General features: G+C 46.1%; 2 protein-coding genes across 16 annotated transcripts in view; one reads left to right on the forward strand and one right to left on the reverse strand.

The window, feature by feature from the left end:
* The window catches only part of CHTF18 (chromosome transmission fidelity factor 18), a gene marked incomplete at its 5' end in the record, with an annotated part of 34,182 nt that extends 25,459 nt beyond the window's left edge, over positions 1-8,723 (forward strand). For both annotated transcript variants that reach the window (XM_081887382.1, XM_081887381.1), the window contains 4 exons: positions 801-945; positions 5,888-6,022; positions 7,875-7,932; positions 8,438-8,723. In XM_081887382.1, the coding sequence (XP_081743508.1) occupies positions 801-945; positions 5,888-6,022; positions 7,875-7,932; positions 8,438-8,574 (475 nt within the window). In that variant the 3' untranslated portion in view covers positions 8,575-8,723. The remainder of the gene's footprint in view (positions 1-800; positions 946-5,887; positions 6,023-7,874; positions 7,933-8,437) is intronic.
* Positions 8,719-21,924, reverse strand: GNG13 (G protein subunit gamma 13). 14 transcript variants are annotated; one of them, XM_081887505.1, is made up of 4 exons: positions 21,910-21,924; positions 18,210-18,410; positions 11,195-11,341; positions 8,719-9,894 (listed from the first exon to the last, which is right to left on the reverse strand). In XM_081887505.1, exons 3-4 carry the CDS (start codon positions 11,290-11,292, stop codon positions 9,789-9,791), a joined length of 204 nt encoding a protein of 67 aa, XP_081743631.1. In that variant the 5' UTR covers positions 11,293-11,341; positions 18,210-18,410; positions 21,910-21,924; the 3' UTR covers positions 8,719-9,788. The 14 variants fall into 14 exon arrangements, with proteins under 14 accessions (XP_081743631.1, XP_081743630.1, XP_081743629.1 ...); XM_081887504.1 differs by lacking the exon at positions 21,910-21,924 and adding an exon at positions 20,921-21,039; XM_081887503.1 differs by lacking the exon at positions 21,910-21,924 and adding an exon at positions 20,508-20,526.
* Between the last annotated feature and the right edge of the window lie 922 nt (positions 21,925-22,846).

Genomic DNA, 22,846 nt, shown 5'->3' on the forward strand with positions numbered 1-22,846 from the left:
AAAGCACCTCCGGGTGCAAGTAGATAAATAGGGACCGCTTACCAGCGGGAAGGTAAATGGCGTTCCGTGTGCTGCGCTGGCTCGCCAGATGCAGCTTGTCACGCTGGCCACGTGACCCGGAAGTGTCTGCGGACAGCGCTGGCTCCCGGCCTAAAGAGTGAGATGAGTGCACAACCCTAGAGTCTGGCAAGACTGGCCCGTACGGGCAGGGGTACCTTTACCTTTACCTTTACCTCATGCTTATCAGAATAACACACACACCTAAGTGGCGACTAGACATTCTGTTTTGGCGCCCACAACCCAGGTCCCAGAAGCCATTTGGCTCCTAGCTTTTCTATCCCAGTTTCTAACACTGCTCACAGAGGCCCTAAAACTGGGAAGGAGCTGTTTCGAGTTGGTGTTAGGAAGGCAGTACACAAGAAAGAGAACTTTGAATGCTAGGAAACTGGGACAAGTGAATTTCACACCGTAATTTGAACAAACCTGCCAAAATGCTAGCTGCAAGTATATACCTTCTGTGGTGTTTTTTTTTTAATAACTTTATTTTAATTGTTGTTTTCTACCCTTTCAAGAATAATGGGGGCAAGAGTGGGCAGGTGTACAACTTAATGCTCAAGGTGGCATTCATGGTTCTCCCCACCCCCATTTTATCTTCACTACAACCCTGTGATGTAGGTTAGGCTGAAAGGCAGTCAGCAGCCCCCATAGATGAGCAGAGATAGATAATTTGTTGTTTTTTAGTGTGGTTTTCTTCTTGTTTATAATTCTTCTGCACTGATCTATTCCACTGCAATGCCTAGAAACATGGAGGAAGTGTGTAGGTTCCCAGATCTCCCGCTTCGGAAACCGCTGACTTACCAAGCCAAGCAGCTTATCGCAAGAGAAATTGAGCTGGAGAAGATGAGGCGGATGGAAGCCCTCCTTCATGCACGAAACTCTGGCCAGGTAAGTGGCTGGACGGCTCTTGGGGAGAGCAAGTGGCTCAAAGAGTAAGTGGGCCTGGCTTAGGCCCCTCTACAGATCTTGTGTATGCCCCAGAATCCTTTGCAGCATGCAACGGTTCTGCACCAGAGGTTCCCCGAGGAGAAAAATCCCTGAAAATTAGTGGTCCAGAGAAGGGGATAGGACCCCTTTCCAGCCTGATGACCACTTTCCTTTGTGGGTAACTGTGGGTCACATGCCAGTGGTGGATGGGGCCCACTGGTGCCAACTATAGGGGGCTCTGGGGGTCCAGACACCCACACAAAAAATGTGGGTGCTCAAGCACCCAGTCTACTGGGCCTCCAGCACAACTTCTGGGGCCTTGCAAAGCACCAGAAATTGTGTCTGAGCCATTGCAAAGCGCTGCTTAGCTTTGCAAAATTGTTAGTCATTTTTCTCCACCATGGTGATAGCTTTCTGTTTTCTAAGCTCAGCAAATGTCTGACCTTTTTTTTTTTTTTTAAGTGCTACTCAACTGCAGCTGAAGGGATTGGCATCAGTTCATTGACAGCCATAACATTCATGTTGAGGTTTACATGAGGACAGTCATAATTGTCAAATTCTTTTAGAAATCTCTTCTGCCCTCTGGTGGGCCCAAGTGCCTATTACTGCCACCACATGAGTTCTTGGCACTGATCCTTTGACATTACATGTCTCTGTCCTCCTCATACTAGGAAAGATTGGTGATTTCTGTTGCGGGGTGGGAAGAGCGACACAGCTGTTTTTTTGTATGCGGCAGACTGAAATTTATAACTATAATTTGCTAGTGGAAATCTGGATTAAAGAGGCTTCTGGTGCTACTTTCTGCTTAGCTCAAGTGCCTTCAAAATCTCTGGTGGTGGTTGTGGTGGTTGTTGTTGTTGTTTAGTCGTGTCTGACTCTTCGTGACCCCATGGACCAGAGCACGTCAGGCACTCCTGTCTTCCGCTGCCTCCCGCAGTTTAGTCAAACTCATGCTGGTAGCTTCGAGAACACTGTCCAACCATCTCGTCCTCTGTCATCCCCTTCTCCTTGTGCCCTCCATCTTTCCCAACATCAGGGTCTTTTCCAGGGCGTCTTCTCTTCTCTTCTCATGAGGTGGCCAAAGTATCGGAGCCTCAGCTTCAGTAACTGTCCTTCCAGTGAGCACTCAGGGCTGATTTCCTTAAGAATGGATAGGTTTGATCTTCTTGCAGTCCATGGGACTCTCAAGAGTCTCCTCCAGCACCAGAATTCAAAAGCATCAATTCTTTGGCGATCAACCTTCTTTATGGTCCAGCTCTCACTTCCATACATCACTACTGGGAAAACTATAGCTTTAACTATATGGACCTTTGTTGGCAAGGTGATGACTCTGCTTTTGAAGATGCTGTCTATGTTTGTCATCACTTTTCTCCCAAGAAGCAGGCGTCTTTTAGGCCACCCTAAAGAAAATCTCTAATAGGCCACCCTAAACCTGTTGTGTGAAGGCCCCCTTTTTTTTTTTAAGATGGTAAGGCCAACGTAAACTAAGAGGAGGGTGGGAACAGGATCCCCAGTTTCTGTGGCTTTAAGGCCTTTTTGTGTCGCTAAATATATCCTACCCAAGAGATCACAGCATGGACAGTGGGTAACTCAGTTGGTTAGAGTTTGGTGCCGTTAATGCCAAGGTTGCAGGTTTCAACCCTGTATGGGATAGCTGCATATTCCTACATTGTTGAGGGTTGGACTTGATGATCCTCAGGGTCCCCTTCCAAATCTACAACACCATGATTCTACGAAGAACAGACTAGTGGTCCATGTGGAGTTGAAAAATTAGTTGGCAGCTGGTACCTTAAGCTTAGTCACACCTAATTGGTTGAAACTTGGACAGATTTGCTGCCTGAAAACCTAGAAAGCTGCTGCCAGCCTGTGTTGTACTGAGCTAGATGATCAGTGGTCTGATTCAGCAAAGAACACATTCTTACGTTCCTAATCGTAGAATTGTAGAGTTGGAAGGTAGCCCAGGGGTCATCTAGTCCAACCACCTGCAAAGCAGGGATCACGGCTCAAGAATCCCTGGCAGATGGCCATCCAACCTGTGTTTTAAAACCTCCAACAGAGGAGAGTCTACTGTCAAATTATCATGATGATGGAAGAGAGCATTGTAAGCTTCTGTCCCCTAGAGCAGTGTTTCCCAACCGGTGTTCCGCGGCACACTAGTGTGCCGCGAGACGTTGCCTGGTGTGCCGCGGGAAAAATTAAAAAATTCGAAAGATATCCAGAGAGGCGGCCTTCAGGCGAGTTTTAATTTTAATTTTCCTTCTCCCACTTAATGCCCCACGCTCGCCCGAGCAGCTTGCAGTCCTCGGTAACCACGGCGACCCGAGGGAGGGGAGGGAACAGGGAAGTCGAGGGCGGCGGCGAGCCGCGATGATGTCAGTGGGCCGCGCCGCCTCGCCCTGGCACCGCCTCGCCCTGGTGTGAGAGCCCCGGCTAGTGGCGCGAGCTTCGGAATAAGTGGGATCCGCGTGCGCGAGACCGAGATCGCGGGTAAGGAGCTCAGCCCTGGGCAGGAGGAAGCGAGGCCGCGCGTGCGGGCCACATCCCCACAGAGAGCGAGCCTCCCCCGGCCCACCACTCCGGGCAGGTCCACTCGCATGAGGGGGTGGCGATGGCGACGGCCGGCAGCTTGCCTGCAATGCCATCCCTCGAGCAGGCGAGGAGCCCGGAGGCTACCAGATGCGAGTCCTCTTTCCCACCCTGCTCGGGAGTCCAGAGCACTTGGTCGCATTCAGGATCTAGAGTGGGGAAGCGGGGCTTGTGTCTGGGCTGGACACATTGGGCTGCCTGTGCCGCTCGACCTGCGGGGAGAAATCAGGGTGGGAGTCATGACCGTGAGGCAGGGCTGCCAAGTGTGGCAGAAGAGGACACGGCCGTCGCACCTGTCCTTAGGTAGGAGCTTCTTCCGTGTCGACCTGCTGCCTTAAAGTCTTGGCTTTTTTCTTGGCTTTTTGGCGGTTGGCACAGAAGGAAGGCAAGGGGGAGGGGAAAAAATTGAAACTTACACTTTCGTGCGTCCCTCCCAGCGTGACGCTGTGCGCTGACGTCACGGGGCTGTAATGGTGGTGTGCCTCGAGATTTTTTTCATGAAACAAGTGTGCCTTTGCCCAAAAAAGGTTGGGAAACACTGCCCTAGAGGGTGGCATTTCCTTGTCCAAGACCAGATCTCTAAATATACTGTTAGCCAGTTGTGATGGAAACTGGAAATAGTTGCAGGCTTGCAGCAATCATGGAATTGCGGAGACCAAATGAGCTCAGAGGTCTTTCTCGGCAAACGCCCAAGGAAAAAAGGAGCCAAAGAGTAATTGAGAATCTGGGCCAGCTACTTATTAAAATACACGATGCAAGCTTTTTGAATCACACAGGTCTCTTCCTGTGTTTTGGGTGGTGATAGACTACTTATGCCAAGATGTAGTGCATGATGCACACACACACACCCAGGGTGTTTGCTATTTTGTTCCTAATATGCAATGCTGGTGTACAAACTGGCAGCCACGGCTGTGGTGTGCAGTGTGACTTCTGCTGATACATCCAACATTGGTCCTAGAATTAAGCTGTCTGAGAATCTTTGACATCTATTGAGTTCCTAGTCTTCATGGCTGCAGTGAGTTGCTGGAAATTGTGTACCAAATGGTTCCTGAAATCTCTGAAGACAGGACTTGCTTCAGTAAGACTATCAGTGGCTGGGACTCTGTGTAGCTCCCTCTCTTGCGGAATGACTTCCCTGATTTGCAAAATGAGAAAATTTGTAGATTTGCATAATTTATACAGGCCGCAGAGCTGAGCTTTCCTTGTTGCTGTTTCGTTTTTTAAATGCAGAATACAGACAGCCTTGCTAATTAAGCATGCTGTGGGATTGCAGGTTTAATTAGGTTTCATATGGGCTGGCTGATAAGGGAATAATCTATATAGTACAAAAGGAAATGAAATAATAGACGACTCTCCCCCCCCCCCGTATTTTTTTATACAAAAAAGGGAAAGAGAGAGTAAACAAACGTGATTCTTAAGAAAGAAAGAAAGAAAGAAAGAAAGAAAGAAAGAAAGAAAGAAAGAAAGAAAGAAAGAAAGAAAGAAAACCTATGGAAAAATTATTTGACCATACTGAATGGTATTTTAGAATTCTAAAACTTTAAAGGGAAAAGAATAAAAGAGACCAGCTGCTTTTGGACAATCAAATCTTGGTTGTTGTTTGGGATGACATCAGCCCTGGCCAAGACAGCAATATAATACTGGAGCTGACCGGAGTTGTACTCCAAAGCATCTTGAGGGCACCAGGCTGGTGAAGGCTGGCTTCTTATAATAAACCAAGATACGCACAAACTTCATGCATCACTGTTTTTCTCCTCCCTCTCTCCAAGTAGAGTAAACAAGCCAGGAAGCAGCAGTTAACCATAGTTTTCTGTTACAGCCAAACCAGGAAACTATGGTGAGCAGAACAGTCCAAAATGGGGCCTGGTGTTGATTTTGCATTTTCTTTTTTCGCCTTACTTTTCTGGCTTGGTTTCAGTCATTGGAATTCATTGATTATGTAGCTTGTGTGAGAGAAAGACAGACAGACAAACAGACAGACAGAATGAATGAATGAATGAATGAATGAGTGGTGGTTAGAGTGTCATCCTAGAACCCAGGAGACTAGGATTCAAATCTTCATTCCACTGTGAAGCTCGCTGGCTGATCTGGTGCCAGTCGCCATCTTTCAGCCTAACCTACTTCACAGAATTGTAAGGATGAAACAGAACCATGTACGCTACCTTGAGCTCCCTCAAGGAAAAAACGGGGTGGGAACGTGATGAATACATAATACGTAAAGCACCTCAACAGAACTGAAAAGAGATACAGAAAGATTCTCCAAATAAATACAATAAATTAACTAACCCTTCTCTGCCTGTCTCCATCTTCCCCGTAGGCGATGGAGACAACTTTGCTCCCAAAAGAAGGCAACCACAACGCAAGCCATGAGCCGGCACTGCCCGAATCCAGAGTGCGGAACCACAAACAGCGTCTCGACCAGATTGTGAAGAGAGCCACATTTGAGGAGAAGGTGAGAGCAGCATCCAAGGAGTGCAGGCAGCAGAGGGCCATAGCACAGGGCAGCTTGCAGTGCCAGCACAGCCTGGCAGCTTGTGCCTCATTCCCTTTGCTGTGTTTCTGTCTCGCATAGCTGAGAAAGAGCCCTGTCTCCAGGGCAGCAATTCTTCCTGGTCTTGTCCCAGTGCACGTATGAAGCTCTCCTTCTTTTTGCTGTCTAGTCCTAGAATTATCAAGTTAGAAGGGACCACAAGGTCCTTCTAGTCCAACCCCCTGCAATGCAGGAATCTTTTGCCCAATGTGGAGCTCAAACCCACGAGCAGCAGTGACAAGGTCTGGGCTGCACAGGTGCACTGGTGGAGCCAATGCAACAGTCCGACTGCTGCCACCTGCACAACGTCCACCTGGCAGCCATCGTATTCCCCATCCTCCTAGTAAATGGCAGCAGCACCGCTGCTGGGAGGCTATTACTGCAGTTCCACTGCACTGGGGAGCCAGTCCTGATTGTCCACTGGTTTGCGGTAAAAGCGGGGTGGTGGCCTCTTGAGGACCGGTGGATGGCGATCGTAAAGATCACCAAGGCCACTTTTATGTTAGCATGAGAGCCAGTGCTGGCTTCTAGGTGCAGCTCAAAGGTACAGGAATATGCTGCATCCCAAACAGCCTTTTCCACGAGGTTGAAGCCGGGTTGCAGACCTCGTGCATAGCATTCTTTTTCACTAAGAGAACAGTACCTGGGACAGAGTTAAGGGAGAGGTGTGGATAATAAAACTAATCTATCCACTGGGTTGGTGAACCTATAGAAAGCTGCCTTATACTGAGTTAGACCCCATAGTATTGTCTACATTGACTGGTAGCGGTTCTTCAGCGTTTCAGGCAGGGAGTCTCTCCCCAACCCGACATGGAGATCTTCTGCATTCAAAGCAGATGCACGGAGCTATACAGCCTTTCTTTTGAGGCTGCCTGCTGCAGTGCCTTGGATAGGATGGTCCTTCACTTGCAGTTGTGCAATGCTATAGTGTGATGCCTGCAAACTAGATGTCCCTTTGCTGGGGGCAGGGACTTTTTTTGTTTTTGTTTGTTTTGTTTTGTTTTATATTTTACTGTTTTGTTAACCAAGAAAAAAGTGCAACCCTAACAAAAAACCCAAAGAATCAGAAATCTAAACTTTAAAGCCTCACAGCCTAGAAGGGCAAAAGTACAAAGATACAGTGCAGCTCTAAAGGAATAGTAAAATATTAATAAATACAAAAATTCCCCTTATAAAAATACAAGTATTCTCTACTTGTGAGTTCCATCATTATTGAGAATAAAGTTTCTGCATTGTCTTAAATAAGCTAGACATTGACATATACTGGTGGCGCTGTGACCATGCACTTCATTATTCATATAAGAAATAAAATGATCCCATAGTTACTAAAAAAAAATGCCATTCAAGCACTCTGCCCTTTAGTTTATGAGATACCTTTTCCATAAGGCAATTCGCCAAGCACTTGAACACCAGCAGTCCAAATTATTAAGGTTAAAAACCTTCCAGGATTGGGGAATACCTTGCTGGTTTTGCAGTGTCCACTGCAAGACATTCCTTGGTTTGTAGAGTTGTTCTCCAGGAAACACAATAGGGTCTGCCTGGGAGCTATTTGCATGGGTGATCATCAATGAGCAAATGTCTCCAGATGCATCAGAACACATTCCAGAGTAAACCCGCATTCTGTAGCTATACTGGAAGTCCTGTGCAAAGCTCTGTGCCCATGTGACATTGGGCTTCTCTGACGAAACCAGGCAGATGGATTGCCTTTAACAACTGTGGGTGATGTGGGGAGTAGATGGTGCACTCTCATAATGGCTTCTGTTCCTTTCCGCAGCCAGAAACAGATTTCTTTGGCCGTGCAATTGTCAAGAAAAATGTGTCTCCGTCGGCAGGTATGTTCTGGGGTGGGGCGGAAATTTCCATTAGCAGGGGGAGGGAGACTGGGCTTACTGAAGTGGATAGATGGTGCCAGCAGAGAAGATGCTTTAGCTGCCTTGGTACATACACACAGGGCCTTCTCTGTGGTGGCCCCTAAGTTGTGGAACTCCCTCCCCACAGAGGTCCATCTGGTGCCTTCATTATACAGCTTTGGGCAAATGCTGAGGTTGAACCTCTTTGTCCTGGCTTTGCCTCTGTAGTGTAGTGGTTAAGAGTGATGATCTAAGACCTGGGAGATCAGGGTTCAAATCCCCACTCAGTCTGTTGCATAATCAGTTTGGAGCACTGATGGAACATTTGTGGCCCGCCACATGTTATTGGACTACAACTCCCATTTTCCTTGACCATTAGTCATGCTGGCTGGGACTGATGGAAGTTGGAAGTTAAGAACATCTGAAAGACCATAGGCTCCCATCCCTGAAAATTCCTTCATCCTTTCTTTTCCGCCTTTCCCAACAGCCAATCAGGAACCTGAGAAAAACCGAATAGAAAAACAAATTGGGAAGGCTGTTGGGCAGAGTGATGTTTGGTTCCGGTTCAACGAAGGTGTCTCCAATGCAGTTCGGAGGAATATTTACATTAAAGATTTGTTCTAGTGAATGAAACGTGGGCAGGCAGCACGTGAGTCAGCTGGCATGTGGGTACCATGTAAGGATATTTTGAACAAAAATGTTTTTGTATGCTTTTGTATTGAATCCTGTTTTATATATAAAAAGAAAGGAATAAATTTGAGACATGCACAGTATCACTTTCTTTATTTTGCTTAGAAGCCCTTGTCACATTTGCTTAGCTTTTTTTTTTTAACTGCAAAACGGTATATCCTACAAGATACAAAAAAAAGTATTTAAAGTAATCAAAAATTCTTTTATAAAACTTGTGTTGCTCCTTTACAAGTCCCCCCTAAAAAGACAAAAAAAGAATTGCAGGCATATAGGAAAGAGAAATTACGGGGCTCATAAAGCTGCAAACTTTGCTTAGTTTTTGTTGTGATTTCTGCATTGAAGGGGGTTGGCTTAGATTATTCTTTTGGGTCCCTCCCAACTCTACCATTTTATTATCCTGTGCTGCATCCAATGTCCCTATATCTTCCAGATGGTGGTGCCAAAATTCAAAACAGTGGGGTCTCTTTCACATCCGTACTCTCTTCAGTGATGGTTCCCAAATGGTGAACAGGGGTACCCACCAGTGTGCCACTAGGACAGAGTGTGACATGCCTTGAGAAAGGGTGATCCACTCTTAGATATGTCTATCTGTCAAGACTGGAAGACCTCGTTCAGCACCAATTCTGCTACCCAGCACTGCCAACATATGAACAGGAGGGAAGCAATTCTACATACACCTGGATTCTCTCATTCAGCCCAGACCATAGCTGGTGGGTAGAAGGGAACCCCCAGAAGCATCACCATTGCTCCAGAAAGTACATAGGTATTCCTGAGCCCCTATCTCCCTAGGCAAAGGGGGGAAAGTTGGATTTGGAAGGGGGTGCAATGGACTTGATTGTACAACATTTGCAGGGAGGGTGCCTGCCTGTTCTGTGAAATCTGTATGTCGGTGGTTTGAAGTGCACCTCCCATTTTAACCCAGGGGAAGGGAGAATGCTCTTCCCCAAATCATACAAATGAGGGAAACCTTTAATTAGCCACTATATGAACTCAACTGTGATAGCAAGGGGGGGGGGGGGTAAAAGTGAGTTTAGCCATAGTGAGGAACTAAAATAAAAACTTTATACATTAAGTTTTCATGCAATTTTGAGTATCTCCAAAGGAAGCCATTTTTATTTATCGTGGACGAAATTTTGGGAGGCAATGGGTTAGAGGATGGTGCATTTCCCCTTTTCCACCCACGGATTGTTCTTCATCAGTTCTGGGTTCAGAAATGGATCTTCTGGAATGCCATCTTCTATCCACTTAAGAAATCTAGGGTGGAAAGAGAATACATGAGGGTCTTTCCTCGTTGCAGTATTAGGCCAATGTCTGGCTGAGTCCAGAGTATCTTGGGCCTGGTCCCAAATCTCATGTCCTTCTTTCCCTTTTTTTAAACTTAACAAAAAAAATTCTGCTGAATTATAACTCCCCATCATCTATGGCCATACTCGCTGGGGAGTTGAAGTTCAGCATCATCTGGAGGCCACAGGCTAAGTACACCAGCTTTACAAGGCAGATGGGTTGACATCAGAGTGCTGGGCCAGTGAGACCCCAACCACATACCATCTTATTGTACCCAGAGGCACTCTCTACATAAATGAAAACTTGCGGGCTTGTGAACTGAAGCTTCTTGGGTACCTAGAAAGATACCAGGCCTGCATCTATTTTTGTTGCTGTGGTGTGTATTTCTAGAGCCAAATATCTTAAGGAAAGCTCTTCATTCTTAAGATTCATGTTCCTGAGTAGCTTTTAAATACGTTTGAAAGCAGGAAACACACAGCTAGAGGATTTTGAGGGTGGCAGAGTATCTCTGCCCTCAAAAGCCTCCACTTTCTCATAGGACAGCAGCCCCCAGGATTTCTCAAGAGAGAAGGATGCAATGCACAATGGTGTTGGCAGCTCAGTATTGTCCACAGTGACTGGCAGTAGCTCTCCAGGGTTTCCTGCCAGAGCCCCAGCCCTACCCGGAGATGCCACTTAGGATTGAACCCAGTACCATCTGCAATCAAAGCAGGTGCCCAACATTAGGTGTTTTCCACTCCATTTCAAGCCTATCTTTATCGCTGCTGGGGCTAGAAACCTGAGAGGGAAGTTTAAAATAAGCCTGATGTTCTTAGTATGCTGGATTCGACTTAGGTGGAATGCACTTAGCCATGTGTGTATAAGGTGGTAAGCTAAAGGGACCCCTGACCATTAGGTCCAGTCGTGGCCGACTCTGGGGTTGCGGCGCTCATCTCACTTTATTGGCCGAGGGAGCCGGCGTACAGCTTCTGGGTCATGTGGCCAGCATGACTAAGTCGCTTCTGGTGAACCAGAGCAGCGCACGGAAACGCCGTTTACCTTCCCTCCGGAGCGGTACCTATTTATCTACTTGCACTTTGAGGTGCTTTTGAACTGCTAGGTTGGCAGGAGCAGGGACCGAGCAATGGGAGCTCACCCTGTCGAGGGGATTTGAACCGCCAACCTTCGGGAAGTCCTAGGCTCTGTGGTTTAACCCACAGCGCCACCCGCGTCCCTGTTTAAGGTGGTAGGAAGGAGAAACAGCAAGAAAGGAAGCTGTTTGTGGACTCACTCGGGGATCGTTTTTGAGGACATCTCCCTCTTGTAAGCCAGCTGGTACTTAAGGCTTTCGACTTCCTTTTTCCACTGAGGGGCTTCCCATTCATCCATGGGGACGTGGCTTGGTGGCTGTTCGGGTCAGAGAAGGAGAAGCGTCAACCTAGGCAGAAAATTAAAAATGGTGAGTAGATTTTAATGGGCTTGTTTGTCCCTCTTCCAAGGAGTGCGTGCTGGAGGCGCATACACACACACACACACACACACACACACACACACGAAATTTCCCTAACCTATTTAGCAGGACTGTTGTGAGTATAAGTAGTGACTGAGCTAAGGTTGGTCGGCAAGCTTCATGGCAGAAATTTTGAACCATGCTTTCCTTTCCAACTAACACTAAACATTGCATGGCTCCTGAGCATACTGAACCCTCCCAGGACACTTTGGTGTTTTGAGTCTCCTCTTCCCTCACTCCCAAGCTTATTTTTTTTTAAGATTGTTTATAGATATTGCCCACCTCAGAGCTTGTATTTGAGAGAGAGGAAAAAATATACGGGTTACATAAAAACAAACATACCAACAGCATTCAATAGTATGTCCTAAAAATGAGATAAATCCTGAACCCACAACAATACACCAGTGCACACACGTTTCCCAGCATCCTGCTGGCTTTTGGCACCTGAGTTTGCTACAAAGGGACTAATGTCGGTTAAAGAAAGATTGAACTAAAAATAAGAATTGGTCCAAGTTGTCTCTAGGGCGGGCTGCCTGCTGATCAAGTAAAATAGCTTGACTTTGCATCAAGCAAAACTTTTCAAAGGACAGAGCTCTAGAGAGGGAACAGGAGGTGTTAACACCCACGATGGATGCATCAGGGAAATTGGGACTAAGGGCCATGTTGGATCTTGCCTTTGCATATACTTTGTTTCCCCAAGCACTGATGGAGAAGGACTGGATGTGGGTCAGTTTGCAAAACCATCCTGAAACATTTGCTGCTTCCAACACAACCACAGGTTGAAACGTTGGCCCTAGGAAGGAACCTTCTCCCCTCTGAGATGGAATTTCTTTCCAGTCAGCCTTCTGAGCTCAGTGCCCCTGAATCCATCACAAAATACCCATTTCACAAAAGGAAAAACTAGTGGTGCTCAGATCCTCCGCCATCACACCCACAAAAGCGGGGGGGGGGGGAATCTACCCTCCCACAAAATCACAGACAAAAAGAGGAAGCAAATACCCAAAGCAAAAATTAAAAGCTCAAAAACTAAATTTAAAAATAAAATAAAATTGGGAGGGGCAAAAGATGTTGCAGTGGTAGTACAGAACATCTGGAGGACATCAAGTTGGTACAGGCTGCCTTAAGTTCTGCATTGCAGGGGGTTGGTCTAGATGACTCTTGGGTCCCCCTCCAACTCTGCCATTCTATTATTCTACGTCATCTTTCATGACCGTATATATGGTAACCACAGGAGTCAGTGCCTGTTGCTGTGGGCAAGCGGAAATACGACAGATGTAGCCGGTGCATCTGGTGACAAACTTTGGTGTAATGATCAATCTCCCTTTGAGCCTCCGGTTACCCTGGTTCTGCATCTCCACAAGCCTTTGGCACTATAACCTCAGCAGGTCAAGCTCTTCCCCCATCACCACATTATTTCCCATGATCTCACCTATTACATTTCTGCTAATCACACAAAGTCTAATGGTGCTAAGTGGGTTTGTTTCAGGTCAGAGGTTGCCATCCTATGCCTGGTGGATTTGGGGGAGGGGCTCTTTGAGAGGGTGGGCAAATGCCCAGCAAAAAAGAGTTCCTATGCCTTTAAACCGGGAGTGGGGATCAAATACATCTCTCTTCGCAATCCAGACAAGCCAGAGATACTGTCGGAGGAGTTCAAGGGCATGTTCCAGCCAGGCAAAAACACTCAAGGAGGATGTGAAGAAAGGAAAGTGAGGGGTGTGGCCTGAAGAGAGTTCAAAGGGCCGGATAGAGAAATCTGAAGGGCCAGATTTGATTCCTGGGCCTGACGTTCCCCACTCCTGCTTTAAATTGTACAGAGAGGAGATTTTCCAGGGCCCTCAACTCAAAAAACAAAGGAACTCCTGGGGAAAGCTAGCATGAGCCTTTTGTCCCAGAGTAAAGGCAGGAGTATGTGTATTTTAAAACAACATAATCTGCCTCCCTAGAGTGACTGCTGTGTCCTGAATACATTTAGTAAACTAGACATTGTTTGCATAGTGTTAAATGGCAAAAGTTAGTTTAGTTATGGGGTAAGGAACTGCCTTGGTCCCTGAAAGCCACCCTCTACACCTCCACTGGGATCCTCATTCAGCAAAGGCTCTCACAGCCTCTCATTGGCTGTGGACACAAGCAAATGGAATTTGAGAAACCAGTTTTCATAAGGTCTAGGAAAATAAAAGCCAAAGCAAAGTTTTCTCTGGAAGCCGAAGTGTGTTATTTTGCTGCGCTTGCAGAGACTGGCAGTCACTATTAGACAAGGAGTCTATGTCTCCTTTGCAAATAATTCTGTGGGGTGAGTGTGAGAGTCCCTGGTGATGACTCTGGAATCCAGAGCTGGGAAGCCCTTTGAGGTTGGCGCTCTCTATCTGGGGATGACCGCAGCATACGCAGTATTTCAAAGTAGGCTGTGGGGACAGGCTTATGGGAAAGTGATGCTCCCCCCCCCCATCCTATGATTTGCATAGTTTTATCTGGTGGCATTAGCATTTAACTAACAAATCCTTCTAAATGCTGTCTCCTGCAGGAGGGTCTGAGGAAGGGGAGGGGAAGAGAGCAAGCAGCTGTTGCTGGCTTGATGGAAATGAGAGATTAAATCCCTAAGCAAATCTGCTGTTTGGCAGGACTGTGGTTGATGGTGAACGAAGGGGGGGGAGAGAGGTAGGGGTTAAGCTCCACAAAACCAACATATTGCCAGATTGGTTCCAGGGGTCGCAGTTTAACACAGCCACACACTGCAAGTTGTTGGCCAAACAGTTCTGCCTGAGCAGCTTTTGTTGGTTGGTTTATCAATGGAAATTTGATTCATTGGTTTACTACTTCCTTAATCAATGGGAGGCTGTACATTAAGGAATCCTACTCAGAGCAGACCCACTGAAATGAATGTTAGTCTACCCTGTGAAGGACTGGCACTGGATGCCACCCATATTTCATTATTATTTTTAAGATGGTTTTGGCTCTGTGATTAGGGGATGAAAAATAAATCCTTTGGGGTGCCATTTCCAGCTAAGAATGGGTTGTCACCAGTTTTGAAGTTACTCAGAGTAGACCCATTCAAATAATGGGCATGGCTAGCCTAGGTTTATGTACCGATATTTTAAGGGGTCAGCTCTGAGTTGGGTATAACACACCAGAGCTATCTCCCAAAGGGCATCTGTGTTCATATTACTGTCGTTCACATTTATATTACTGAATCAAGTAACAGTTGGTTAGAGTGTGGTGCTGATAATGCCAAGGTCACAGGTTTGATCCCCGTATGGGACAACTGCTTATTCCTGCATTGCAGGGGGTGGACTAGATGATCATGAGGGTCCCTTCCAACTCTACAATTCTATACCTGTCTTTTAACTGCGGGGCCAACTATTGAATCCATCGAGGTCTTATCCAGCTTGATACCTTCCAGAAGTTCTGGATCACAAAACCCATCTGTTCCAGCCAGCACATGGGACTCATTGCTCTAGCTCAAAACATCTGAAGGGAACCACCAGAAATTAATTTCTTTCTAACTAATGTATTAGCCAGGAAGCCTCCAAAGAGGAAGGGGCACATGACACCAATGTATGTTTGATATCTAAAACCACACAGAGTCATCATTAAATCTGAAAGGCCACATATTACATTCAAGCACAGCTGCTGTTTTCCCAACCCCAGAGTTTTCACTGGCACAGGGTGGGGTTGGGAACAAGCATGGAGAGGAGAGGAGACAGCCTATGCCAGCAATATTGCAGCTAAGGTCTCCTTGCTATCTGTTTCTGCAAATATGTCTTTCATATTTGACCCACGACAAGGTCTTTTCAACGGCAATTCTGCGGTTATGAACTGCGCTCCCTAATGAGGTGTGACCGTCTCCATCGTTATCAACTTCCAGGAAGAATTTGAAAACAATCCTGATTCCCTAGCTCAGCTAAAGTGTACATAACAATGCATACAGCATGCAAAGGATAGACATTAGGGGGAAATGCTTTTCAAAATGTGTATATTTCAGCCAAATTGCATACAAACAGACATATTGAGAGAAATTTGCACTAAAATGCCAAACGTTTTAAACATGTTTTAAAAAAAAATTCTCAAACCAAACTTAGAATCATAGAATCATAGAGTTGGAAGAGACCACAAGGGCCATCGAGTCCAACCCCCTGCCAAGCAGGAAACACCATCAGAGCACTCCTGACATATGGTTGTCAAGCCTCTGCTTAAAGACCTCCAAAGAAGGAGACTCCACCACACTCCTTGGCAGCAAATTCCACTGTCAAACAGCTCTTACTGTCAGGAAGTTCTTCCTAATGTTTAGGTGGAATCTTCTTTCTTGTAGTTTGGAACCATTGCTCTGTGTCCGCTTCTCTGGAGCAGCAAAAAACAACCTTTCTCCCTCCTCTATGTGACATCCTTTTATATATTTGAACATGGCTATCATATCACCCCTTAACCTCCTCTTCTCCAGGCTAAACATGCCCAGCTCCCTTAGCCGTTCCTCAACTTAAGACTAGACAAATGAGAAACTATCTTATGAAATAAACAGATCATAAATTTTATAAGAACCTGATTCTGGACAAGTATGGACTGTCTCAATGGCTAGATATTTGCAGGGGTGAACAGAGAACAAACACCTACCTTAGCAGTCCAGCTCCTGCCCTGTAGAAACCCAGTCCTCTCACACCAGGGCTTGAAAAGGCTGCCACTTTGCATGCATCACACACATTGCCATTTAACTAAGCAATCTCCGGGTCTGATTTGATTGCAATTTGAATAGTATGAAAAGCTATCGGGTCAAGGGAGATGCTGCGTCACATCTGCTAAGGAGAAGGACATCAGGTTGTACCCAAAGTTATTTCTAAGCAGTGTAGCCCCACTGAAATTACTGGCCATGACTAGCAAGTTCAGTAATTTCAATGGGTCTATGCTGTGCCTAACTCAGGTGGATATAAGCCCAACCATCTAATGCAGTCTTCCCCAACCTGGTGCCCTCCAAATGATTTTGGACTACAAGTCCTCATTAGGCACAGCCAAGCCCATTTATTCTGGGAAAGGGTGGTAAGCTCAGTGGTGGAACGGGTGCTTTGCATGTAGAAGGTCGCAGGTCCATGAGGACTGCAATTTTACATGCAGAGGGTGCCCGATTTAATCCCTGGCATCTCTGGGGAAGGCTGAGGTAAGGCTCCAGGCCAAGACCCTGGAGGGCTTCTGCCAGTCAGTGTTCACAAAACTGGGCAAGATGGTGCAACTCAGTATTCAGTGACTTCCTATGTTCCTATTTAAATTGTCCCTTTCTTCAGAACCATGAGGACTGGGATCTTAGTTCAGTAGTACAGCACCAGCTCTGCACATGCAGAGGTTCCCAGTTGCAATCAAATGCTTTATGCCCAAAACAGGAGTCCAGACTCCACCCAAGTGTTGAGCTAACCCAAGATTAGCAGAACCATGCCCAGCACAACATCCTCCATAACAAACACACCAGAGCATCGGGGACCTTGAGTGCATCAGTCGGCCGTGCCAACGCAGCTAGTCCATTGCGTTTCGTCTCCCTCTGGGTGAAGGCACAGTTGAAAAACAAACAAGCTTTAAGAGCTCAAATGAATCCACACAGGACAGCAAATTTCAGACGCCCTCCCCAGATGCCATTCTCTGGGGCTGCAGTAGATCCTGGGGCACATCCCGGGATCCAGTATCTGGTTGTGTGGCATGGCGGAGGAGTCTAGATCTTGCTCTAGAACAGCAGTGCATCTAGGGAGTTTTCTAACCTGGACTTACTGGTTTCACTGGGCCTCCCTGTAAGACAGCCATGTGCACACACTTAACATTTCATCATTCACCCATAATACCATGCTTTACAACTGCTTCTACATTGCTGATATGCCGGAACACACACAAAAAATGGAAAAGGAGCATTTGCCAACCCTGAGAAATATGTGCAATTTTTCATTTTAAACTCACTTAAAAATCATAACACCATCATGTCTACAAGGATAAAAATGGGGATTGCTTCTGCTGCTAAACACCAAAAGGCATAGGAATGAGCACCATTTTGTTGTTGATGATACATATTTTAAAGTAAAAATAAATGTCAGCATTGCTTAAAAGATGCCAAGCAGAAACAAGTTCCTTTTTCAATAGTAACATCCCTCTCTGTTAACCAGGCCAGCAATACACATACATTTCTCTCTCGCAGGAAGCAACCTACAGGTGAGATTTAAGGGGTTATCTAGTGCTGCATCTTTTAGCTCAATGGTAGAGCATCAGATGGTACCAGGTTCAATCCTCAGCATCTCCAAGGAGGGCTATGAAAAGACTCCTGTCTAAATTCATGGAGAGCCGCTGCCGGTCAGTGTAGAAAACACTAGATGAACCAACCATCTGACTCGGTATAAGGCAGCTTCCCACATTCCAACTACCAGATGTCTCTGGGAGCATGAAGGTGGCAGCTATCTGCTTTTGTTTGCCCCCTCCCCCAGCATCTTGATACTCAGCAGGTATACTATTCCTAGACATGGAAGTTTCCTTTAATTATCATTAATTTCCAGTCAATGGGCCACATCCAATGTTATCCCTACTCAGAGTAGATCCACTGAAATTAATACACAACTAGCTTGAATTCATTCATTTCAATGTAACGACTCCGAGTAAAACATGGTTGGATTCAGCGAAACGATGATAAAAAGTCAGAAATTTGTAAGAGCAGAGATGGGGAAAGGCCTTGGTCTGGAGGTCAAAACCAATCCCATTTTTTTTTTGTAACCAGAAATATTCACCCCATCTATTTGGCATGATGTTTTATTAATAAAAGAAGTCAAAACCAGCAACCTACCTTGGAAGAAGCAGTATGGGCTTAAAAGACCAAAGGGGGAAAGTTGTGTGTTTGTTCTTTTTCTTTTTGAAAGGAAGATTTTTCCCCACTGAAGAAGATTGTATCCACCTACAGAAAGGCTCAAAACAGCTTCCCAGGACTTTCAGCCGTACGTTCGCCTCTCCAAGCAGAACCCTCCGTTGCTGTTAACAATCTGAAATCCTGAATGTAATCTATTAAAGTCTGCCCAGCTGCCTCCCAAAAGGGAAAGAACAGGGATAATGAGAAATCCCCCCCCCCCAGCCTCCTCCCTCCCGCGGGTGCTCTGTTTAGCAGCTTGGAGCCCAGATAAGCTGAGAAAGAGAAAGTGCACCCTTTGTCTTCCGCGGGTAGCAATTGCTCCAAATGCCCTCTTACAACAGGTTCTGCTGAAACAAAGCCATGGGGATAAGGTGCTGAGGCGGCTGTCTCATTAGAGGGATTGGGATGGAGGCAAAGGATGCTTGGGCTGCCATAGATACCTCTTCCCCCCTCTTAAGAACAGCACCTTAATTGCATCCCTGGGGCCTGGAGGGATGGGTGAGGAACACCTAAAGATGCACACTGTGTGCAAAAGCAAAACAAGTGTGTTATATATCACTATTTCTGGTGCACCTGCTTAGGCCTAGCAAATAAATAAATAAAACCAATTGCCATCGTGGCAGGGAAGTTACCAAAAGGCTCTGTAGGCCGATTGATTGATTAATTTATTATTACATTAATTATTATTATTACTACTACTACTACAACTACTACTACTAGATTGCCCATCCTTCACTAGAACTTTCCAGGGTGGGTTACAGCAATTTAAAATCCAGAATAAAAAAGTTTAAACAGATCACAGTCACAGGAATAGGACGAGCTCTGAAAACGCACATCTCAGGCAGGGTCATGCAAAGCTAGTAATAGGTCCAGCCAGGATAGGAAATGAAAGCCCAATTTCAATAATCTTTACCAAAAGGTCCCCCTTTGCCTGGAGTAGACCCCTCTCAAAATCATAGTCTCATGTCTATCTGGCCACTCCACTCTGTTCTGTTCTGGCCTGATCTGAGGTGTAAGAGGTGCATTTTCAGCATTCACCCAAAGTTGTACAATGAAGTGCCAGACACAGCTCTATTGGGAATTTTGCAACCTGGGGCAGCCACAGAGAAGGCCCTCTTCCAGACTACTTATGAGGGCAGAGGAACTGTCAAAAGGGTCCTCTTTGCTGATCCTAACCTCTGGGAGCATCAGAAGAGCATCACCCCCCTCCTATAGGATTTATATAATGCGTTTGACATGGCCAGCTCCAGATTTAGGGTGGTGCGGGTGGTTCCCTCACACAGGGCATCGGACTGAGGGGGTACAAAATTGAGAAGATCTGTTTGGGAGCACCAAATTTTGGCCTCACACAGGGTGCCTTCTTATGAAAGATTGCCCATGGGGCTGCCCTTAAAGATGGTCTTGAGGCTGCAGCTAATGCAGAATGTGGCTGCTGAGTTGGCAAGGAGCTCAGCCCAATGGGATCATGGGCCACTGGTTCTTCTGAGAATGCCTCACTAACTGAGTAGCAAGCTACCAGACCCTTTTCAAAGTGTTAGTACTGGTGTACAGAAGTCCTAAACAGCTGGGGACCAAAATACCTGAAAGAGTGCCTCCAGTATTATCAAGCCTGTCAGGCCATGAAAAGACCTCCTTGGTGGTGGCTCCCCATTTCCAGAATGTCCTCCCAGCTGAGTGTGCCTCTCTCCCTCATTACTAACATTTAGCAGGAATTTAAAAATATTCCTGTTTACTGAGGCATTTGATGGCTAAAAGTTACTGTTCCCTGTGACCTTGAAATTACTAACAGTAATGGTATGTTTTAAAATATTTCCATGCATTCTTAACATTTTTAAATATTTCATTTGGCATCCTATTGTTTTACTGCTTTGCTGTTTGCTATCCAGAGCTCCCTCAGGAAAGACAAAAGTTAATAAATAAAATACGATAGCTCAGGGCCTCTTTACCTGACCAAGCCTCCTATTAGCCCAGCTTCCCATTCAAGAGCATTTTCTGCCAAGACTGAAATTCATGTGCTTGAAATTGGATGTCTTCTGCTTGTCAGGATGGAGGAAAGTGGTGCATGCAGAATCTCACTTGCTGTACAAAGGCAAAATGTTCATTTGTTGCTATGCCACTTTTGCCTCTGGCCCCACCCACCACCACAATGTGGCCCTTGGGAGGCTGCCTAGGAGGTAATGTGGCCCTTGGGCTGCAAAAGATTCCCCACCCCTGTTCTAAGGGAGAAGGCATGCTCACCCGTGGGGAGATAGAGGAATGCACATCCTTTGAGGATCTTAAAAGAACGATAAATAAAGCAAAAAAATTACAAAGCAAGATGGCAAAGGCTTTTTGCTGGTACACTTTTGCTGGTAGGTCATGACCTGAACATCACTCCTTCCCCCTCCACCAGCACAAAACCTTCCTTCCAGAGCCTTCTACCCTGCAGGTCAAAACTCATTCCCCACCCCCAGGGACACCACGTGGCTATTATGGTAAAGAGGTCAGTGATAGCGGATCCCCAAAGACCAGATTATCAAGCTGTTTTGACATCAGCGTAATCTCTGAGCGCTGCCTTTTCAAAACAATTATCAGAAGGGATTGGGGAGTGGGGCTTTGGTGGCAGCAAAGTGACGTTGGGATGTGGGTTATTGGATTTTGGGAGATCTTACTATAGTGGGACAGCAAAACACACACAAACTCCCCACGTAGCTGCCCAGAGAAAGACGTCATTCTGGAGAAAGACGTCATTCTTGTTGGGCCGGCTGCCACAGGGCTCCCTGTCTTCATCCTCTTAAATGGGAATGACAATCAACAAAATGGCCTCTGTGCTGCTCACTCACAGAGGGTTTGTCGAGTGCGATTTTCTGCACACTGAAAAACAACCTGGTATCTGTCTATCTCACAGGTCGCAGGCTGAGGCGGCAGCTTCAGATGATAAAATGTGGGCACCATTAAAGCGTGGTAAATGTTTGTCAAGTTGTTTTTTTTACTGAGTGGAACTTCCTACCACAGGTACCCAAAAGCTTTGGATATTTCCGTATAAGACCTTTGAGGTCTGAGGCAATTCTAGGGCACATTCCAGCCTCGGGAAAGTGCTTGAGGCACCCCATGAGAGGCATGGCTTGGGGAAAGCCCTGAGGGCCAGATACAGATGTTTGGAGGGCCGCATTCTACTCCAGGGCCCGAAGCACATGTTTTGCCATGCAAATGGCTCCGGGTTCAATCTCCAGGGAGGACTTTTATCTGAAAGCCCGGAAAGTTGCTGCGAGTCAGTGTCAAAAACAAGGAGCTAGATGAATCAATTGTTTATCTAAATGGGAGGGTGTTTGCCATTTCCGTGAATATGCTCATAGCGCTAGCTAACAAGAAAATAAGAGTCTGCAGGATCAGGCCAGTGGCACATCTAGTCCAGCATCCTATTCTCACAGTGGCCAACCAGATGCCCGTTGAAAGCCTGAAAGCAGGACCCGGGCACAAGAGCAACACAAGAGCTTGTAGTTTCTAGCAACTGGTATTCAGAAGCATTGCTGCTTCTGACCGTGAAGGCAGAGCATAGCCATATATCAGAGTATAACTCATACATACACACACACTTGAAAATAAGAGTAAAATTCAAAACAGACCAAAAATCCACAGAATCATCCTTTTGTTAATTTACCTTAGAAGATGGAGCATCTCTATTAACAAAGAACCATCCCCCGAAAGGCTTTTATACACCAGCTTTTGGGTTATGCATAGCAGATTAAGGAATGATGAACTGCATTTGTGTGTTAATACACATTGTGTGAGTGTAATGCAATGACTGCCAGCCATCTGTTAATCTGCCAGCCAGTTGCAAAGTTGGCTCTTAATTGCTTGGCAACATAGTTCATAAATATAATTTGTTTTGGTATGTTTATTTGGAAAAGAAGATGACTGGAGGAGGGAACCCTTCAAAATTAAAGCGTGTACAGTGGTACCTCAGGTTAAGAACTTAATTCATTCGGGAGGTCTGTACTTAACCTGAAACTGTTCTTAACCTGAAGCACCACTTTAGCTAATGGGGCCTCCCGATGCCACCGCGCCACCGGAGCATGATTTCTGGTCTTATTCTGAAGAAAAGTTCTTAACCCCAGGTACTATTTCTGGGTTAGTGGAGTCTGTAACCTGAAGTGTCTGCAACCTGAAGCGTATGTAACCCGAGGTACCACTGTAATTCTTCCTATATACAAAGAAAGCATAAGGCTATCATCACATAGCTCCCACTGGAGGATTTGTAGTACTGTACGCATCATAACCTTGGATTTGAATGAAGTCAGTGCCTGATCTCAGTCCTGGATTTGTAGGGTTAGGATGGGGTAGACAAGTTGCACAATACCCGTGGTCATAGCATGGGAGTGAGAAGGAATTGGCACAGGGAGGGGAAAGAGGTGGTTTAAAATAACAGGAGAGGTTTGCGGAAAGCAGGATAGCTGAGTCGGTTACAGCATGGTGCTGATAACACCAAGGTTGCAAGTTTGATTCCTGTAAGGAAGTACTGTAGATGATCCTCAGGGTACCTTCTAACTCTTGAGTTTATGATTCAGGGTTGGAGAAAAACTGAAAGGAGAAAAGTG

Source organism: Podarcis melisellensis, assembly GCF_964234715.1.
Source record: "Podarcis melisellensis genome assembly, chromosome: 14".
Taxonomy (NCBI): domain Eukaryota; kingdom Metazoa; phylum Chordata; class Lepidosauria; order Squamata; family Lacertidae; genus Podarcis; species Podarcis melisellensis.

Excerpts from the sequence above, each read along its gene's own strand:
- GNG13 (XM_081887505.1), bottom strand. The coding sequence starts at position 11,292 with ATGGATGAATGGGAAGCCCCTCAGTGGAAAAAGGAAGTCGAAAGCCTT. Across the intron at positions 9,895-11,194 it reads TCCTCAAAAACGATCCCCGA|ATTTCTTAAGTGGATAGAAG; the intron begins GTGAGTCCACAA and ends TTTCCACCCTAG.